At 40.8% G+C, this 17,344-nt stretch overlaps 1 protein-coding gene across 1 annotated transcript in view; it reads right to left on the bottom strand.

The window, feature by feature from the left end:
• Positions 1 to 17,344, bottom strand: part of PAH (phenylalanine hydroxylase) — an 80,893-nt gene that overhangs the window by 47,395 nt on the left and 16,154 nt on the right. The window contains exon 3 of the mRNA XM_004446806.5: positions 5,501 to 5,684. Within this exon, the coding sequence (XP_004446863.1) occupies positions 5,501 to 5,684 (184 nt within the window). The remainder of the gene's footprint in view (positions 1 to 5,500; positions 5,685 to 17,344) is intronic.

The raw sequence follows: 17,344 nt of genomic DNA on the forward strand, positions 1-17,344 counted from the left end.
CATGAAGTTGCCTCCCTGGCCACTGGGTGAGTTTGATCAGTTTCCATTCCCATGAATCTAGACAGTTCAATCTAGATAGGCCTGTTATTGGTCAGGGGTTAGATACCATAGAGATATTTCCCTACTGATGCCTAAGGATGTCTAAGACCAACAGTCTGTTCAACTTAAACACCTATAACTCAATCCATCAAAACACCCTAACCTTCAGAGTATCTTGCTGTCTCCCATGGTCCATCCATGAGCCCTAGGAGGTGGCAGGGTGGGTCTTAACTCCATCTCACAGATGAGTAAGAAGAGGATGCTGAGTATGTATTCAGATGGAATTCAAACCTACCTGGCAGTATGTGGAAGGAAGATCCAAATCCTGGTTTCCTGATTCTAAATTCATTGCTATTCATGAGTCACTGTGATGCCTTCCTCATTTATTGCCTCATTCCATGGAGAGGAATGCCCCTGCCACATATAGAAAAGGTACTCTTGTTCTTTCTCCTTCTAATGTTCACAATCTTTTGCATTGACTCAAAGAGCATGCCATGGTGGCCTTTGCTTATAAAAAATCAGGATTTGGGGATTCTGACCTTACATCAGCCATAAGATTCATTGGGAAAGAGTCAGGGATAGGCTTATTAACACATCTTGCACAAATTCTACATGCCAAGAACTTTACACAAATTATATATTGTGATTTACACAACCGCATTGGTGCATAGATATCTCCATCTTTTCCTGATGAAAAAAGGAGAGGCCTACAGATGGAAAGCAAGTTGGCCAAAAAGCTACAGCCCAGGAATTGAACTGGGATCAGACTCCAAAATCCATGCTGCCTCCTCCCAGCTTTATGTCTCTGCCTCATTTCCAATTACTGAAAATGAGAATAATATTATCTGCTTGCTCTAGCTAATCTAAGCTTACATGAGACAACTGGATAGGAAAGAATTTTAGAAACACTGGACTTGGCATGCAAATGAGGGATTCCTCTTTGAATGAGAATTTGCTTTTGATTTTATGATCTTCCTTAGCTCAAAGCCCTGTGATCTGGCTAACTGACAGGACTATGGACATAGCATTTGCTCAGGATCTTTGCTTGCCAGTGAATAGAGCTGCTCCTGACAGATTGCAGAGAGCAAGCTCCATACCAACCCCAAGGGGTTCTGCGTCCAGCTCCAGGGTTGCTGTCACCAACCCCTGAATGGGATTATCCTTTCAGCTGTGGATCTGCTAGACTCAACAACAAAATCTGTTAAAACAAAATCATGTCCTCAGTTGCAGCTACATCAACACATCCAGCAAGCATCCAGGTAAAGGCTGAAAAAGATAATCAATCCTGTGCCTTTTTGCAAATATTTTGATCCTTGGTCTCCTGCAGACCCAGGGCCAGAAGTATTTTTTAGCTCCAAGAGGCACGTGTGAGGCAAAATGAAAGACATGGGAGGAGGCTTAGAAGTGAAAGGGGGGAAATAAAAGGTAGAAACAGAACAGATGAGCAGAAGAAAGAGAGGAACACAGGCACAGGGGCAAGCTCGGAAAGATCTCAATGTTCCCTCCAGCTGGAAGCAGCTTTTCTCTAGAGGTTCTTAACTCTTTGGGAACCTTGACCCCTTTGAAAATCTCTCCTCAAAAAATATACATGTGTACCATTTTGCCCACAATTCCAGAGGCTTTTTGGACCCTGTTAAGGAATCTTAACTTCCCCCTAGGAGCTGATACCTCAGTCCTCTCAGAGCACTGCTCTCAAGGCAGTAATATTGGTAAAAACGAGAACTCAAGGGGGCTGAGTGGGTGCAGGGAGCATAGAAGAAGGAAGGGATGCATGTAATGATAATATTTTGGTCTTCTTTCAGTAATTTTTCCCTTAAGCCATTGCTTCAGAAATTGATCCAACTTAAATAGACAAATAAAACCATAGTGTTCCCAGGCTAAATAAATAAATAAATAAAATCTTTCTACTTAACCCCCCCCAAAAAAAAGCCCACAGTTGGACAGGCAGTCTGAACTCACTTTAATTCCCTACCAGGACTCTTAAAATCACCAAAATTTGAACAAAATCCCAAAAATATTCATTTATTCTCAGAAAATAACAGATTTTATTCAAACAGATAAATTTCTGTTTTTATCCAAACATAAATATCTCAAAAGATGATGTTCCTATATCTCTATGTACCTCTTTGCCCATCTGCTCCTCCTGGCTGCAATCTGTCTCCATGAAGGCATTTCCCATCCCCCACTAAATGTAATGCCATGCACAAGATTCAAAGGGAAAGGTAAAAGGATTAGTAGATTGATCGATGGAAGATATTAATGCTCTTTCATGTTGGGTCGAGGAAGGATTTGAGGTCATCAGGAGAGAGGGTAGCAGGAGAATAGACCTCAAGTATTCAATAGACTCTCTGGATTAAAATCCTATTAAACTACATTGGCTTCTCCAGGAGGCATTTTAGAAGGTTGGAGTTTCTTTAACATGTCACCGTAATTAACCTTCCCTTAAGCTGTTTTGGGTGGGGAACTTAAGCAATTAAGAAACTGAAAACTTTCATTTTCTATCATCCACATGGCCTTTTGAATGGTTTAGAGACTAGAATGGAAAGTGGTTTAGCCTAATTGATTTGAGGGGTTCAGATTTCCCACTTGAAGCTGCTGTCAGACTTGCCTCTGAGATCTGAGCACCTCAATATAAAGGGTATTTTGTCCAGAGAAAGAATCAAAGGTTCAAATCTACTATGAAGCTTTTCCCCCTAATCATCCCCCTACTGAGTTCCACAGAAAGAGCAACTCTGCAAAAGGATGTTTGTTTCCCCTCAAAAGATCTGTTTCTGGGCCCAGACTCCCCTTCATGAAAATGACCACAGCAAACCAAAGAGTCCATCTCTCTCCGCAGGTGGAAGGTCATGCCATTTCACCATTTGTACCCTAGCAGCTGTTCAGTTACATGTTCCTTAAGGTAGGAACTGTATCAGGTGGGGACTGCCATAATGGAATGGGGTAACCAACCATTCGAAGAAATAAGGGTCACAAAACATGGGTTTTTGTAAAGGGTTAGCAATAGCAGTTTTTGCTTCACCAGGTAAAATGTCAACCCAACTTCAAACAGAAACTCACTGCCATTTTGAGCTATCAGGTGAGGAGCCTTGTCAAATGAAACCTATGCTATGTCCAGCTCTGATGAGCCCAACAGTGATGACTGGATATTTTTATGTGACAGCATCAGCTTTTTGACTTTCACTTTTGGTGGGTGTTCAGAGTTCAAAAGTGGGGAAGAAGACAAATTCCATCAAATCTAATTCCATTATGTCACTCAACTGTATTCACCAGAACTTCATGTCCCTTGCCAGACTATGAGCTCCCTAAGAGCAGGCAGTTTTGACTTCTTTCTAGCTCCTACCACAGTGCCTGATACAGTATAGGGCTCAGCACACACCTGCCCACAAATGCACAGAATTCACTCCATGCCTTAAGGCAAGTCTCAGATTTCATTTTACAATGGAGTACTCAGAATCTCTGAAAAAGCAGCTGTGTATGCATTGGCTTTTTGGGGGCTCCAGTGCTCATGCCATTATTTGCAGTAACAATAATGATAAAGAATAGAGAACATCTGGTAAACCCTTAAAACTCTGTTCTCCATACTTATGTTATTTCACTAATCTTTAAGACACAGTCTCTTATTATTCCCACTTATGCAGTGGGAGACTGGGAGAGGCAGTAATTTACCGCAGGTCACACCAAGTATGGAGCAGTCTGGTTCTGGAGTCTGGGCTTCTAACTCTTCTGTCCTATAGACTATCCTTGCTAAGAATCTCCTTTCTGAGCCTCCATTTCGGGCTGGCAGCCTTTCAGCTGACCTACATACACCCTCTCTAGCTCCCGGAGAGGCTTCCTGCCTGCCTGCCTGTCAGTCGCTTTGATTTCCTTCCCCAGAGTTCAGCTAGCCTGGCCTCCACCTACTCCAGCCCAAGGCAGAGCTGGCCCCAGGATACATCCGGGTCCCTGTCCTGGAGGGCCTGCAGCTGCTATTGGGAGCAGCTGGTTGGAAAAACAGGAGAGGGCAGTCATCAGGGAAGCTGCTCAGAGGATGGAGCAAGAGAAGAAGGCAAAGAGGGCTGACCCGAGGTGATGTCCCCTCCCCACAGGGACCTGTGCCCAAAGGCATGGCTGTCCACCCTTGGTAAAGGCTGAGCCCTGGGCAGAGCTTCCTTGCCTCTCTTAGAGGCTCAGGGTGGCGAGGGGAGGAGAAGAAGAGAAGTCTCCCAGATCGGCCTTGGAGCTACTTTTTAGAAAACATTTCAATGGCCTGTGTTAGGAGGTGGCTCTTGTCTTCTTTTAAGGCATCTCTTCCTATTCAAGTGTGATTTTCAGTTATCGAGACTGAAAGCCTCTTGACCTTCAAAATCTTCAGAGTTTGGCCAGGAAACTTTTAGTTGCACAACAGAAAGAAAAATACCCCGATTATTTAGGGAAAAAAAAGTTCATGTGACTATGCTCTGGACTCTAAAAAGCAATCACCCTTTCTTCTGGAGTATTGTCTAGGCTAATCATAATCGTAACAACAACCATATACTATCATCTCTTCAGCCCTGAGATGTGCCAGGCACTGTCATAAGCACTATTCATATATGATCTCACTTACTTCTCACAGAAAAACCCTATGAAAGATTGAGGTCCATGAGGTTAAAGGAACTCATTAGGGGTCTCATATCTAATAAGTAGCAGAGGTAGAATGTGAACAGAAATCTGTCCAACCCCAAGTCCATATTTGTAATCCCTGTACTCCGCTTCCCTATGACTTTCCAGTGAACAGCAATGAGCTGCATTTCAGGAAGTCGATAAGAGGGCAAAGCAAGTCTTGCCATCTTGTCTATTTATTTATTCACTCAACTGACAAGTATTTGCTGAGTATCTGTGTACAAAGCACTATGGTAAAATTTGAAAATATAAATGTAGGTAAGAGGCTCTGCCTGCCAGCAAGAAGCTAGTAATCTACTAAAAGGGACAAGATAGAGACAGACAATTACGGTGAAAGACCTAGAAACAAGGAGTGGGGGCAGACCGAGCTCTAGAATTGGCATGTTATAAGAAGGACTTGGGTGGAGTTATCTGGTCAGATAACTAGGGAACTTATTCTAAACTTGCGTTTGCACAGAAAGCATCCTGGTCCCCTAATCATCATACCTCTGGAGATAGAAGACTGAAGGCATGATAGCCCAGGCACAAAAAATATGTAAAACTTGCAGCAACAGAAAGAAAGATACCAATATAAGAAATAGCTATTCTTTAAAAAAAAAAAAAAAGTTTTCTGAAGGAGGAAAAAAAACCTTAAATTGATCAATTGCCTAGGCACTGGTTTATCAATTTTTCAGTATATTAGGCACCAGTGTAGGTGCCTTACCTACACCTTCAAGCTGCTTAGATCCTCCAACAGTCCTCCAGGGCAGGCATTAGTTTTGCCATTTTATTTTGTGACGAGAAGGCAGAGTCACTTGTATCACAACACTCCTCTAATTCTTACCTGTGTCTTTCTTCTTATCTCGGGAAAGCTCATGAACAGTGGCTCCAATGTCTTGCCTCAAGATCTTGATGATGTTTTCCAGAGCAGGTATACTGTGTTTATCCAGAAAAGTGAAGAATTCATATTCATCCTTCTTTAAGCGCGAAGGTCTGGATTCGATGTGGGTCAGGTTTATATCATTCTCCTAACAGAAAGAACGATAGTGTGAAAGGGTGTGATGACAATAGCCATGAGGATTTCCAAAGGCTAACGACACATACATGCACACATGCACACACACAAAACAGGGCAAAACACCCAAAATGAAATGGAGAGAGTTGAAGATTTTTTTACTGAGTTGAAGTAAATCCTTAATAAAAAGTTGTTCACTTTGATTTCTGTGAAACCAAATAACAAATTGCAAGAGGTAGAGGAAATAGTTCAAATGTCACAGAAATTAATCCTCTGGAAATATGCTAAAGGCCTAGAATTGCAGCCATAAGTCTTTGGTTTTGTTCAAGTGTCCAGGACAGAGATGCAGAAATCTTTATTGTAGGGAACTCCCTCTTTCCCAGTTGAAACCCTGTAAATATCAATAAATAAATCATATAAAAGCAACATTGTTCTGCGTGAACAGGATCCACAGTCACAGTCGTCAGGCTTCTTGGATTTAAATATGTGTTCTAAATTATGCTTGCTCTGAGACCTTAGACAACTTACTTCAATGTTTCTAATCCTCAGTTTTCCATCTATAATTTAGGGGTCTTAAAGATACCTGCTTTCTAAGTTTAATGAAAGCATTGGATGAGATCATACATATGCATTTCCAGGGACAAGGGAAACGTGCAATAAAAATCATCTAGTATAATTACCATTAATATTTTATATAATTATTGTTAGTTCAATTTATTTAAAAATATATATATACATATATGTTTGTGTGTGTAGCCCCTCCCATGAGCCAGTCACTCTGGGGATACATCAGTGAACAAAAGAGAAGGATACTTTCCTTTATAAAGCTTACATTCAAGTGGAAAGTACAATCCACAAACCTAATAACTAATTTATATATTATTTTCTAAGGATTAGCGATGTGGAAAAAATACAAGGCAGATCAGGGCAAAGGGCACGGGTATTTCTGGGGAGGGGTGGGGTCAGATTGCAGCATTGAATAGGATGGTTATGTGCGGCCTCTTTGAGAAGGTTAGAGTGAGGTACAGGCCTCAAGGAGCTGAGGGAGTTGAAGGCCCTGAGATGGCCACATGCCTGGCCTCTGGAGGGGGCAGCAGTGAAGGCAGGGGAGCCAAAGTGAGTGAGTTCGTGGCGGGGGGGTGTAGGAGATCAGAGACCGGCCTTGCAGATGAATGCTTTAAAGATCGGAGCATTTATTCTGAAGGTTAATGAGGAGCTCTGGCAAGGTTTTGAGCAGAGAAATTATGTGATCTCACTTAGGTTTTAAAAAGGATCTGGCTTCTAATTTGGGAATAAACTTTGGAGGGTCATATAGAAACATCAAGACCTGTAAGGAGGCCATGGCTGAAATCCAAGTGAAACACGTGATGGAAGCTTAGACCACGGTGGTGAAAGAGGATGTGGAGGTAATGAGAAGTGGTTCTATTCTGGATACCTGGTAAAATTTTTCAATGGGATGAAGATTTTAAAAGGACATGAGAATAGTTTGCAGCTAAGAAAACGGGGAAAAAAGCCATTATATTTCACACCATCTTCAAATTTGTCATGACTTTGACTCACTATGTGGCTGGGAAAGGAAGTGCTCAGAAATCCAAGGGGAGGGAGAGAGCAGAATAAAGCCATCATCTCTCCCTGGAGAATCTCTTCTTTAAATCAAATATTGTGGGCCAAGATAGGTACTACAGCAAAGCAAAGATGAATAAGCTATGCCTTCTTTGACATTAGCCACCCCAACCCCCTACTAGATCATTTTTAATGGTGGCCTATTGGTCTAGTGTATGGATGTGCTATAACTTATGTAACTAAACTCTATGATGGACCTGTGAGTTGTTTCTTATTTTTTTGCCATTATAAACAAAGAACATCATTATACAGAGACTTTTGCCTACTTGCCTAATTGTTTTCTCAGGATAAATGCCTAGGGGTCAAATTGCTGAATCAAAAAGTATTTAACCTTTAAAGGTTATATATATATATAATACAGTCCCACTACCCTTCGGAAAGTCTCTACTCATGTACCCTTCTATAACAGAACCATACTTCTCAACTGTACCAACTTTGAAGATTTTTAATATTCTTGATGTGGTAGGTAAAAATAATTAATACCCTTGCTTAATTTTTTTAAAAATTGCTGGTGAGGTCAAACATTTTTCCTAGGTTAGGTGGCGATTTGTATTTCTTCTTTTGTGAATTATTCATGTCATTTTCCTATTACAGATTTTTTTGACAGCTAGTAATATTTTTATATATTGATGTTAACTCTGTTTATATATATATATATATATATTTCCAAATTAACATTTATCCTTGATTATTTTTAGACATCTTTATGCTATAATATTTTGTAAATGGCTTCACAAATGTATAAAAATAACCAAATCTAAAGAGTCCTCCAGATTTTAAGGACTGTAGCTACAGTATGTTTTTGGAAAAGGCAGTGACATCTTCCTCACCACTGCTTTAGTAGCAGGGTTTCTCTGATATGTCGAAGTATTCTCAAATTTTAGAACCAAGCTCAGCAGACTTCACATAAACCAGGAACACAAAGCTACTTGCATAATCTTCTCCAAATGTATTCCCTAAAAAAATAAGGCTGCTGATTCAAGATTCTGTCCCTCTCAGAGAAAGAGAAATGAGGTGGTGGAACTGGGGTCCATCTCTAAGAAAATGTCACAGTCATCTCGTAGAACCTGGATACTTTTATCCAGTTCAGAAAGAGAAATGGGTTTTAAAAAATAATAATAAATGTTTCTCAGCAGAACTTGGCAAAGTTTGGTGAAGCACACTGAATGGCCAACATAAAGAAGCCCCCCTGGAATCATCAGTGATAAGCTCATGCTACACTTTTTTTTTTAAAGATTTATTTATTTCTCTCCCCTTTCCCCCCACCCCGGTTGTCTGTTCTCTGTGTCTATTTGCTGCTGTTCTTCTTTGTCTGCTTCTGTTGTCAGCGGCACGGGAATCTGTGTTTCTTTTTGTTGTGTCATCTTGTTGTGTCAGCTCTCCGTGTGTGCGGCACCATTCCTGGGCAGGCTACATTTTCTTTTGTGCTGGGCGGCTCTCCTTATGGGGCGCACTCCTTGCACGTGGGGCTCCCCTACGCGGGGGACACCCCTGCATGGCACCCCACTCCTTGCGTGCATCAGCACTGCATGTGGGCCAGCTCCACACGGGTCAAGGAGGCCCGCAATTGAACCGTGGACCTCCCATGTGGTAGACGGACGCCCCAACCACTGGGCCAAGTCCACTTCCACTCACGCTACACTTTTAAACATCCTATGCCCACATCTATGCAAAGAACTCAGAAGCCGATTTTGTTAAATTCAGAAAAAAATGTAAAATCAACAATTATTTGCCGTAATTACTCAATTTCAGTGTCTTTAGCTGGTGATCTTCAAGCTTCTCTGGGTCTTATTACCGAAAAAAAAAAGGTAATTTAGTTAAACTGGTCGCCAAATTTCAATGCTCGACAAGTCATCTGCTATTATTCAATCTGTCATTTCATTGACAGTACTGCTCATGTGGAGAAACCCAAGAACTATTCTCCACACTTTATTAAGAAAAAATTAAAGATAATAGGGACTATCTCAAACATTTAAATGGACAAAAAGCATTCTGACTTTCATGACAATCCTTTGAGGTTAAGGAAGATGTAAAATAAAACAAAATCAGAGATGAAGGTGCATTGTCCTCAGCAGTAGGAAGGGGAAACCCATTTTCTCTAATCTCAGAGTCATCAGCTTTCCACTCCACCCATGTCAACTATCATTATTATTACTGCTAGACCAAACAGGGAAAGGAAAACCTTTGGGTCCAATAAAAATCATGCAGTGACCCCAAGCAGGCTCCCTTGCTGCAGGTGATTCCTCTTAATCCTCAAGAGTGCAGGCCTCAGCTGCAGGGCACGTGTCCCTGAGAGCTGTGGCCAGGTAACCCAGGGCAAAGGCCTCTGGAAAGAGAGAATGTGCAGGCGGGGGAGGCCAGAGAGATAGCGGGTCCTCTGAAACCTTCTTTGGCAAACAGAACTTATTTCCGAAAGAAAACAAAGAGCAGTGTCATCCTTCTTGGCTCAAGAAGAAAGAGCAAGTGTAGCTCCCCCTGCTGTTTACCTAAGTTGTATCTTCATAAGAAGAGGTAGCCAATCCCAACTTTGCACAGAGCAGCAAACAACGGACCGCAAAGCCAAGAACCAAGAACAGACGCGCACCTGGCGCACTATCATTGAACCATTTGGGAGGCCGGAGGGAGGGGTGGGGCGGGGCGGGGTGCGCCAGGATTGAAGAGCAGCGTATAGGCTAATAGAGTTCACCGCCACATCCCAACCCCCCTTCCCCCGAAGTAGCCACAAAACAGCTTATGCCTTAAGACCTAGTTCTAATTTTAGAATTCTAACCTCTGGGGAAAATTCTCAAAGCTTTTCAGTATAAGTGGTAAGCTACCTAAATAGCCAACAATAGGGGAATGATTAATTGGATTGTAGTGTAATCACTCAATAGAAGACTATGCAACCATTAAAAAGCAACAATAATGTGCATAGAACAAAGAATTTCAGTAATCACTCCAAGTTCCTGTCTCTAGATGATGCACCTAGGGTAATTTTCTTTCTTTCTCTGTATTTTCTTTCTTTTCTTTTTTTTTTTTAGGATCATTCAACTTTTCTGGAGACAACATATATTACTTTCATAATGAAAAATTAACTTTATTTCTTAAATGGTTAAAAGGATAACTACTTGGGGAAATACCTTTCAAAGATAGAGGTATGCACTAAACATAAATGTATTTCAGAGATTATGCCCTGGACCCTCTCCTCCAAAAATAAAAGACTAGAATTAAATGCATCGAAATGAATTGTTATGAGAAATTAAGTGTAACATCAGTTTATTTGACAAAATGCTTTTTAATATGGTTCTCTATTTCTCTCACATTTTAATAATTTTTTTAAATGTGAGAGAAGTAAAGAAGTTTTGGGATAAATATATACTGAACATCCAGCTAAATTTTTGGAAGATTTCTTTCCCATTTGAATCAAGTTGTTATTTAGCCCTTTAGTTAAGCATGGCATTTCTTTTATTTGTTTATTTCCAGCTTATCAGTGCGGAACCTTAGATACCAATAATTTTGATTGCTAAATGAAGCTTTAGAAATTAACCTCCCACCCTGATTAGGATCATGGTCAACTTTTAGCAAATGAAATTTTCTTTTTAAACAGGTCTTTTATGCAACTTACAAATTGATTCACCCACACTCACCACATCATGGGAAGTAAAGAAAGAAGAACTCTTTCTGTTAACCAAGTGATTATCTGGGAAAAGGCAAGAAAGGTTTAGAGCTAAAACTTTCAGAAACAGTTCCATGATTTCTCCAATAGTTAATTTATGTATAAAAGACAGCAGAGTAAAACATTGATGAATCAGGACTCTAGAGCAGAGAGTTTGGGCATCAGAGAAAATCAGGCAAAGTTAAATGAATGATCTGTTTAACCTGGGATTGACCAGGCCCCTTTTTGTTCTTATCTTTGAGGAAAATTTTTCTAAAGGGGGATTGATTACAAGTGAAGAAAACTATAGATACATAGAATTCACAATGGTGAAAAATTGTCTTGTTTTTCTGGATATTTTCTTGACCTCAAACACAGGGTCCTCTCTCCCCCTCCTTCATTTCATTCCTTGAGGAAAGGAGAATGGTACAGAAAAAAAGAGGGTGGGTTTTGGAACCCATCTTGAGTTCACATTCTACACATTACCTTTGGATGCATTAATTGGTTATTCTGAACTTTTGCTTGTTCATGTTTAAAATAAGAATATTTTAAATATATGTTTAAAATAAGGATTATGATGTTACCTGGCAGCCTTATGAGAACTTAAATGAGAAAAAGTACCTAGCACAATTTCAGCCTTATTAATAGGTACTCTGTGAGTTCTCATTATATGCTGCCTCCCACAACTTGATATAAATATGCAGTGCCCTGGGAGGTGTAATAATTAAGCTTTATGAGTCACTTTTCCCTATTACACTTATTTTACCCTAATTTTTTCTTAGCTCTTTTCCTGAGAATATGTTTTTAAAAGGAGAAGGAAAGGCTGAGCATATTTTGAGACAAGTTTAGACCAGACAGGTAGACTTATACCACTGTATGCTATTGCCTTGGAATAATCTTTTTTAATGTGATTTTGAACAATTTTTAAAGATACATAGATCATACAAAATGTTACATTAAAAAAAGATAAGAGGGGAATAATCTTAAATGAAGTTATGTCCTGGTCTATTTCAGAGCTTTCTGAGGACCAAACAAAAACTTTCATAAGCAATGTCTCAAATCATTGGTCTCAAATGAACAGACAGGAACATTCAATACTTTATCCGACTGATCATCTTCCATATTCCAAACACATTATTTTGGACACTGGAATGGAAAAGTGACAAGAGCAGAAAAATACCTTCCTTTAATGGAGCTTACATTCTAGAAGTGGGAGACAAATAACAACTGTTATAAATATGTAAGATAGAGAGTATTAGCTGCAGAACACAGTAATGGAGAAAAATAATGCAAAAAAGAGGGATTAGGTATGTCAGGAGTGCAATGGAGGTGCTATTTTTTTAAGTATGGTCAAGAAGTCCTCAAGAAATAAACAGGTGACCTTTAAACGAAGACCTGATGTTGATGATGGAGAAGTCCATGAGCAAATAACAAGTGCAAGGGTCCTGGGGTACAAAAGTGCACAGTATGACTGAGTATCATCGAGGAGGCCAGTGACAGGGCAAGAGCAAATCAGATAGGAGGTAATAGGACATGAGGCAGAGAAGTACCGAGGAATAGACTGTGTAATGCCATGTAAGGCCATTACCTGAAATTTAGTTTTCACTCTGAGTGATAAGACAAGCTGTAGGAGATAATTGACCAGAGGAGAGGCATCCTTTGCCTCCAGTTTTAAAAGAAGCACTGAGAATAGCCTGTAGTGGGCAAAGGCAGACACACTATGGAGGGTAATGGATTAGAGTGAACTTAACTGATATTCTACTACAGAACTATTGTGACTAGTATTGGAAGAAACTGTAGCATTGATCTGGAGAAAAACTGCAGTGTTTTGGGTGAGAGATGATGGTAGCCACGATTTGAGAAGACATCTTGTGGAGGTAGAGGTGGGACTTAAACAATTGTCACTGATCTTCTCTTGTTAAAGGAACTGCAACAGCCCTGGTTGGCCCTAGATTTGGAAATTCACACACTTGGATTAACAGGAAAGCAAAATAATTCAGGAAGGTCTGAGCAGCACAATTAAACTAAGTCAAATAGAGGGAGTCTGAGATTTTACCCCACTTTACTCGGCGGGAGGACTTCTTGGACAGGTGCAAGCTGGACTTTCAGTAGGAGTCACACTTTGGAGACTGTCTTTGGGGTCCCCCTTCTATGAGCTCTTGGCCTTCTCTTCTCTTGGTCTTCTCCCACCTTAGTGGATTGTTTCTCCCCCACCTTTCCCTCCATGTAGTGCTGGGGTTGCCCTCAAATTGGAGGGGACCCCTTTCTGGGAAGAGCTGAGGGTAGCAGCTTATAAAGGCTCTATTCAAGCCTTGAGAAAACAACACTTTCTTCCCTTTGTGTTCCTCTTTGCAGACCTTTTCTTGACACTAGAGAAATAAGGTATTGAGTGTCACAAAGTTCCCGTGGCCTGTTTCATTCTAGTCTACTGATGAACAATCATTAACTCAAGGGCCATCAATGTCCACAGCTCTGTACCTAAGCTATTGTAATATGAGATCTGATTTCAAAATGAAAGCTTAAGAAGTAAAGTCTGTGTTGCTTTTTTCAAAAATGCCCAGCTATGCACTGTCCAGTAGCTAAAACCAGTGGCAGTTTTCCATTTGAGATTTTTCTACTAAATAAATAGATCATCAGACCTATGAAAAATGTTGAGTGCAGCACTGATTGTAAGGACAAAAAAGGGAAACACCCTAAATGTGCACCAACAGGAAAACATATGAGGTATAGGATATTCACATAATGGAATATAGAGAGGGGGAAATGAATGAGCAAACTATATATATCAACATGGATAATTCTCAAAAACCGTGTTAACCAGTCTTCTCACAAATAAGACAACAGTAGAATGATGGTTACACTATGATTCTAAATTTATGATGCTTAAAAGCCTGTGAAACTATACCATATATCAAAAATTGATAAATCTACAAAGAAAAAGAATAAAAATATGCATGGGAGTAATAAATATCAAATTCAGATTAATCGTTACCTCTGAGGAGGCAGATGCATGGAGAAGGGATACCCAGGGGCCTTAGTTTTTTGCAATGTTTCTTAAAAAGAGCGTGAGTTACATGGGTGTTCTTCATATTATCATCTATATTTTTGGGGGTGTTTAAAAAAAACGGAAAAGTCATCTGGATTTTAAGAAGATTTTGTTTTCCCCCAGTGAAACTCAAAACTCTTCCTCTTCTAAGTAAAGAAGAAATGTTCCCTGTAAACATATTTCTGTTAGCCAGTGCTGTGGACCTAATGCCAGGGGAGTAAAAGCAGCCCTCGTGATTCACTTTTGATCCAGTCCTGCTGACCAGATCCAGGGGTCACAAGTCCAAATCTCAGTGTGATAAACAGCTTGTATCTTCCTACATGTCTCCTTTGCTACCTGACCACACGACCGCTGGGGTTGGCAGATGGTAAAGGATGTGAGAATTCCGTGACCTGACCACTCGCTTTTACTCTCTCACCTGAGGTCATCTGTTCCTTCATTCTGGAATTCACTTTCCCCTTCTTCTCCCTCCTTCTGGTCAACCCTTTCAAGTTTCAGCTTGAACATGTCTCCAAGAAACCTCTCCTGATCTCCTTTGCTTCAAGCCTGTGTTAAGAGCTCATTCAACCTTGAGCTCCTCCCAGCACGTGTCATATGCTAGTGTATTTGTCTGTTTAGGTAGAGTCTCTAAGCTCTGTGAGGGCAGAGACTGACTTCTGGCTCTCCGCAGCGTCCCCAGCACCTAATAGAGAGTCTGGTAACAGTATTAATTGAGTGCATAAATGAGATAGTAGGAGTGGAAGGAGTCGGTCCTCCAGGCAAAGGAAGGGCACAGGAAAGGAAGTGACAAGGGTAAACCCTACCTTTTCCATTTATTTCCAAAAGAACAGGCTACTGTGAAAATGGAGGGTGAGCCCTGAAGCAATTTTTAGCTGAGAAGTTAAGCCTTGACAGCGTGTTTAATTGGAACCTGTGTCTCCATCAATTAGATTATTCTAACTGAGATGCCCAAGTACCAAAGAGACAGCATCAGGGCACGCTCAGAGCTCTTTGTATCTGCCTGTTTGCTTGCTCCTTTCCCTAGAGAAAATATAGTAAGGTGATTAGTGGAGTGTAGGCAGAGGAAGGGAGATCTCTTCTTTGTTACTTCCCCCTGGAGCTTGCTTCTAATTTTATACCCATTACTATGCTGCTTGTGATAAAGACTCTCAGGAGACTAGTTTCTTAAGAAGCACAGGACATTAATTAGTAGAGGCTAAAATTATAGAGCGCTCAGAAGATGTTTACATAAATGAGTAAAGAAGTAAGAGGTAGAACAATCTGCTGAGATAGAGGGATGTTTGCAGGTTAGCAGGTAGGGAGTGGGGGATATTCCTAATCATTTGGTCCCACTTCGCTGGAACATTGACTTCATCCCCACTACCACCACCACCACCACCTACACACAAACACAGTCACCTGTATCTCTTTTATGAATAACCAACCTACTGCATTGCATTCTGTTGCAGTTACCACCTGAGCTCTGCATAGTCACAATCCTACAGACAGGCAGTAGTGTCCCTTAACTGGATAGTGACTTTGGTTCCAATCATCCAAAGGAAAGATGAACACAGATTCAAACCTGGCCAAGCTGCAGTAAGCCTGCCCCACACTCTGCAGACCTCCCTTTTCTTGGAGGAGCTGGGGTGTCCTGGTATTTGCTTCTGGTGGCTTGGGGGCTAAGGAAGTTTCCACTACGTGGAGTCAGGCCCGGGTGCCTAGGGGGTCAAGGTATACACTATTGCTATTTATTACTCTCAGCATTGAGTAAGGGTTGGTTGAACGTCCCAGTTTTGTCTCCGCTATGCCACAGGGGATTGAAGGTCCTCGTGGTACTTAGCACGGGATTCACAGGGTACAGGTGATTCTCCCCACATGGAGTGTTCCTCCCTCTCTTACCACCTTAGAGAAGCAAGATTTATTTTTATCTTTGTCTCTGTTAAGGAAAAAGAAGCTTATTTATACTACCATTTTTTGCTTTGATTCTGACCTGCCTTTGGCTGGTGGTTTTGACAGCAGTAATGTCGGGGCGCGGGGCTAATGCCTTCCAGCACTCTTCTACAGGGGAGATGTTGCCTTTAAGTGATTTGAAATATGCCTCCTTGTAATTTCTACCCATTGTCCTTTTGCTTCGGAAGTTATAGAAAATAAGTAAGATTCTTCTTCCAGGAAAACCCTTTAAATATTTGAATGAATCTATTTTGTTCCCTACAGCAAGTTTTTTATTTTGAATCTGTTGCATTCTCCACTGCAAGCCTTTTTTTTTATCCACCTCCTTGTGGCTTTTTTTTTTTTTTTTTTTTTTTTTGGCATGCTCTCTGCTCTGTGTCCATTCACTGTGTGTTCTTCTGTGTCTGTATTTATTTACTTTATTTCCCCTTCCCCCTTGCAGCTTGCTTGCTTTCAGGTCGCTGTGTCCATTCACTGCGTGCTTCTCTGTGTTTTTTTGCTTGTCTCCATTTTTTGTTGCGTCACCTTGCTGAGTCGGCTCTCCACAGCCAGGTGGCTCTCTGCAGCGCCTGCAGGCCAGGTGGCCCTCCGTGGTGGCGCTTGCAGGCCGGGCAGCTCTCTGCAGTGTGTGGGCGAGCCTGCCTTCACAAAGAGGCCCTGGGACATGAACCCAGGGCCTCCCATATGGTAGATGGGAGCCCAACTGATCGAGCCACAGCTGCTTCCCAAGCCTTTTATTTTGAAAGCCAAATAATTCCAGTCCTGTAGTTAATTTTCACATAGCCAAGAATTTAAGAGTTTTTGGTGCTCCATAACCCTCTAACGGTATGGTACAGAGAAATAGTGTGAACAAACATTTATTGAGCTCTTAACTATGTGCCAGATGCTATTCTTAACACTTTATCTGTATTGTTTCATATAACTTTAAAACACAACAGCCTCACAATACAGGCTATTATTTTTTTTCATTTTTAAAATGAGGAAACTAAGTCAAAGAGAAGTTAAAAAACTTTCCCAAGGTCATTTAGCTTGTAGGTGGGCAACTAGGATTTTAATTCTGACAGTTTGGCTCTAGATTGAATACTCTTATCCCCAAAGCTTTTTACTTTTCAGTGCCCCAAACCTAGGTTATAACTGTTAACACAGAGCTCTTAACTCTAGAACAGTATAGTTCTAGTGAAACACTACTGCCCTGCAAAATTTTAGTAGGTTCCGTGGTCAATACATTTGGGAAATGCTGAATGAGATAAAATTGAATAATCTTCCTTTCTACAGTACTTTCCAGAGTCTTTAATATATCCATGTGCAAAGTCTAAAAATAGAATTTTCCAAACATATTTACCCTTGGAACTATCTTATAATAAATACCTACTAATATGTAGAATGTGAAAGAATAGTATTTAGGAAACACTGACTCAAAGCATAGTTTAGATTCCTTCCT

Source organism: Dasypus novemcinctus, chromosome 12, assembly GCF_030445035.2.
Source record: "Dasypus novemcinctus isolate mDasNov1 chromosome 12, mDasNov1.1.hap2, whole genome shotgun sequence".
Taxonomy (NCBI): Eukaryota; Metazoa; Chordata; class Mammalia; order Cingulata; family Dasypodidae; genus Dasypus; species Dasypus novemcinctus.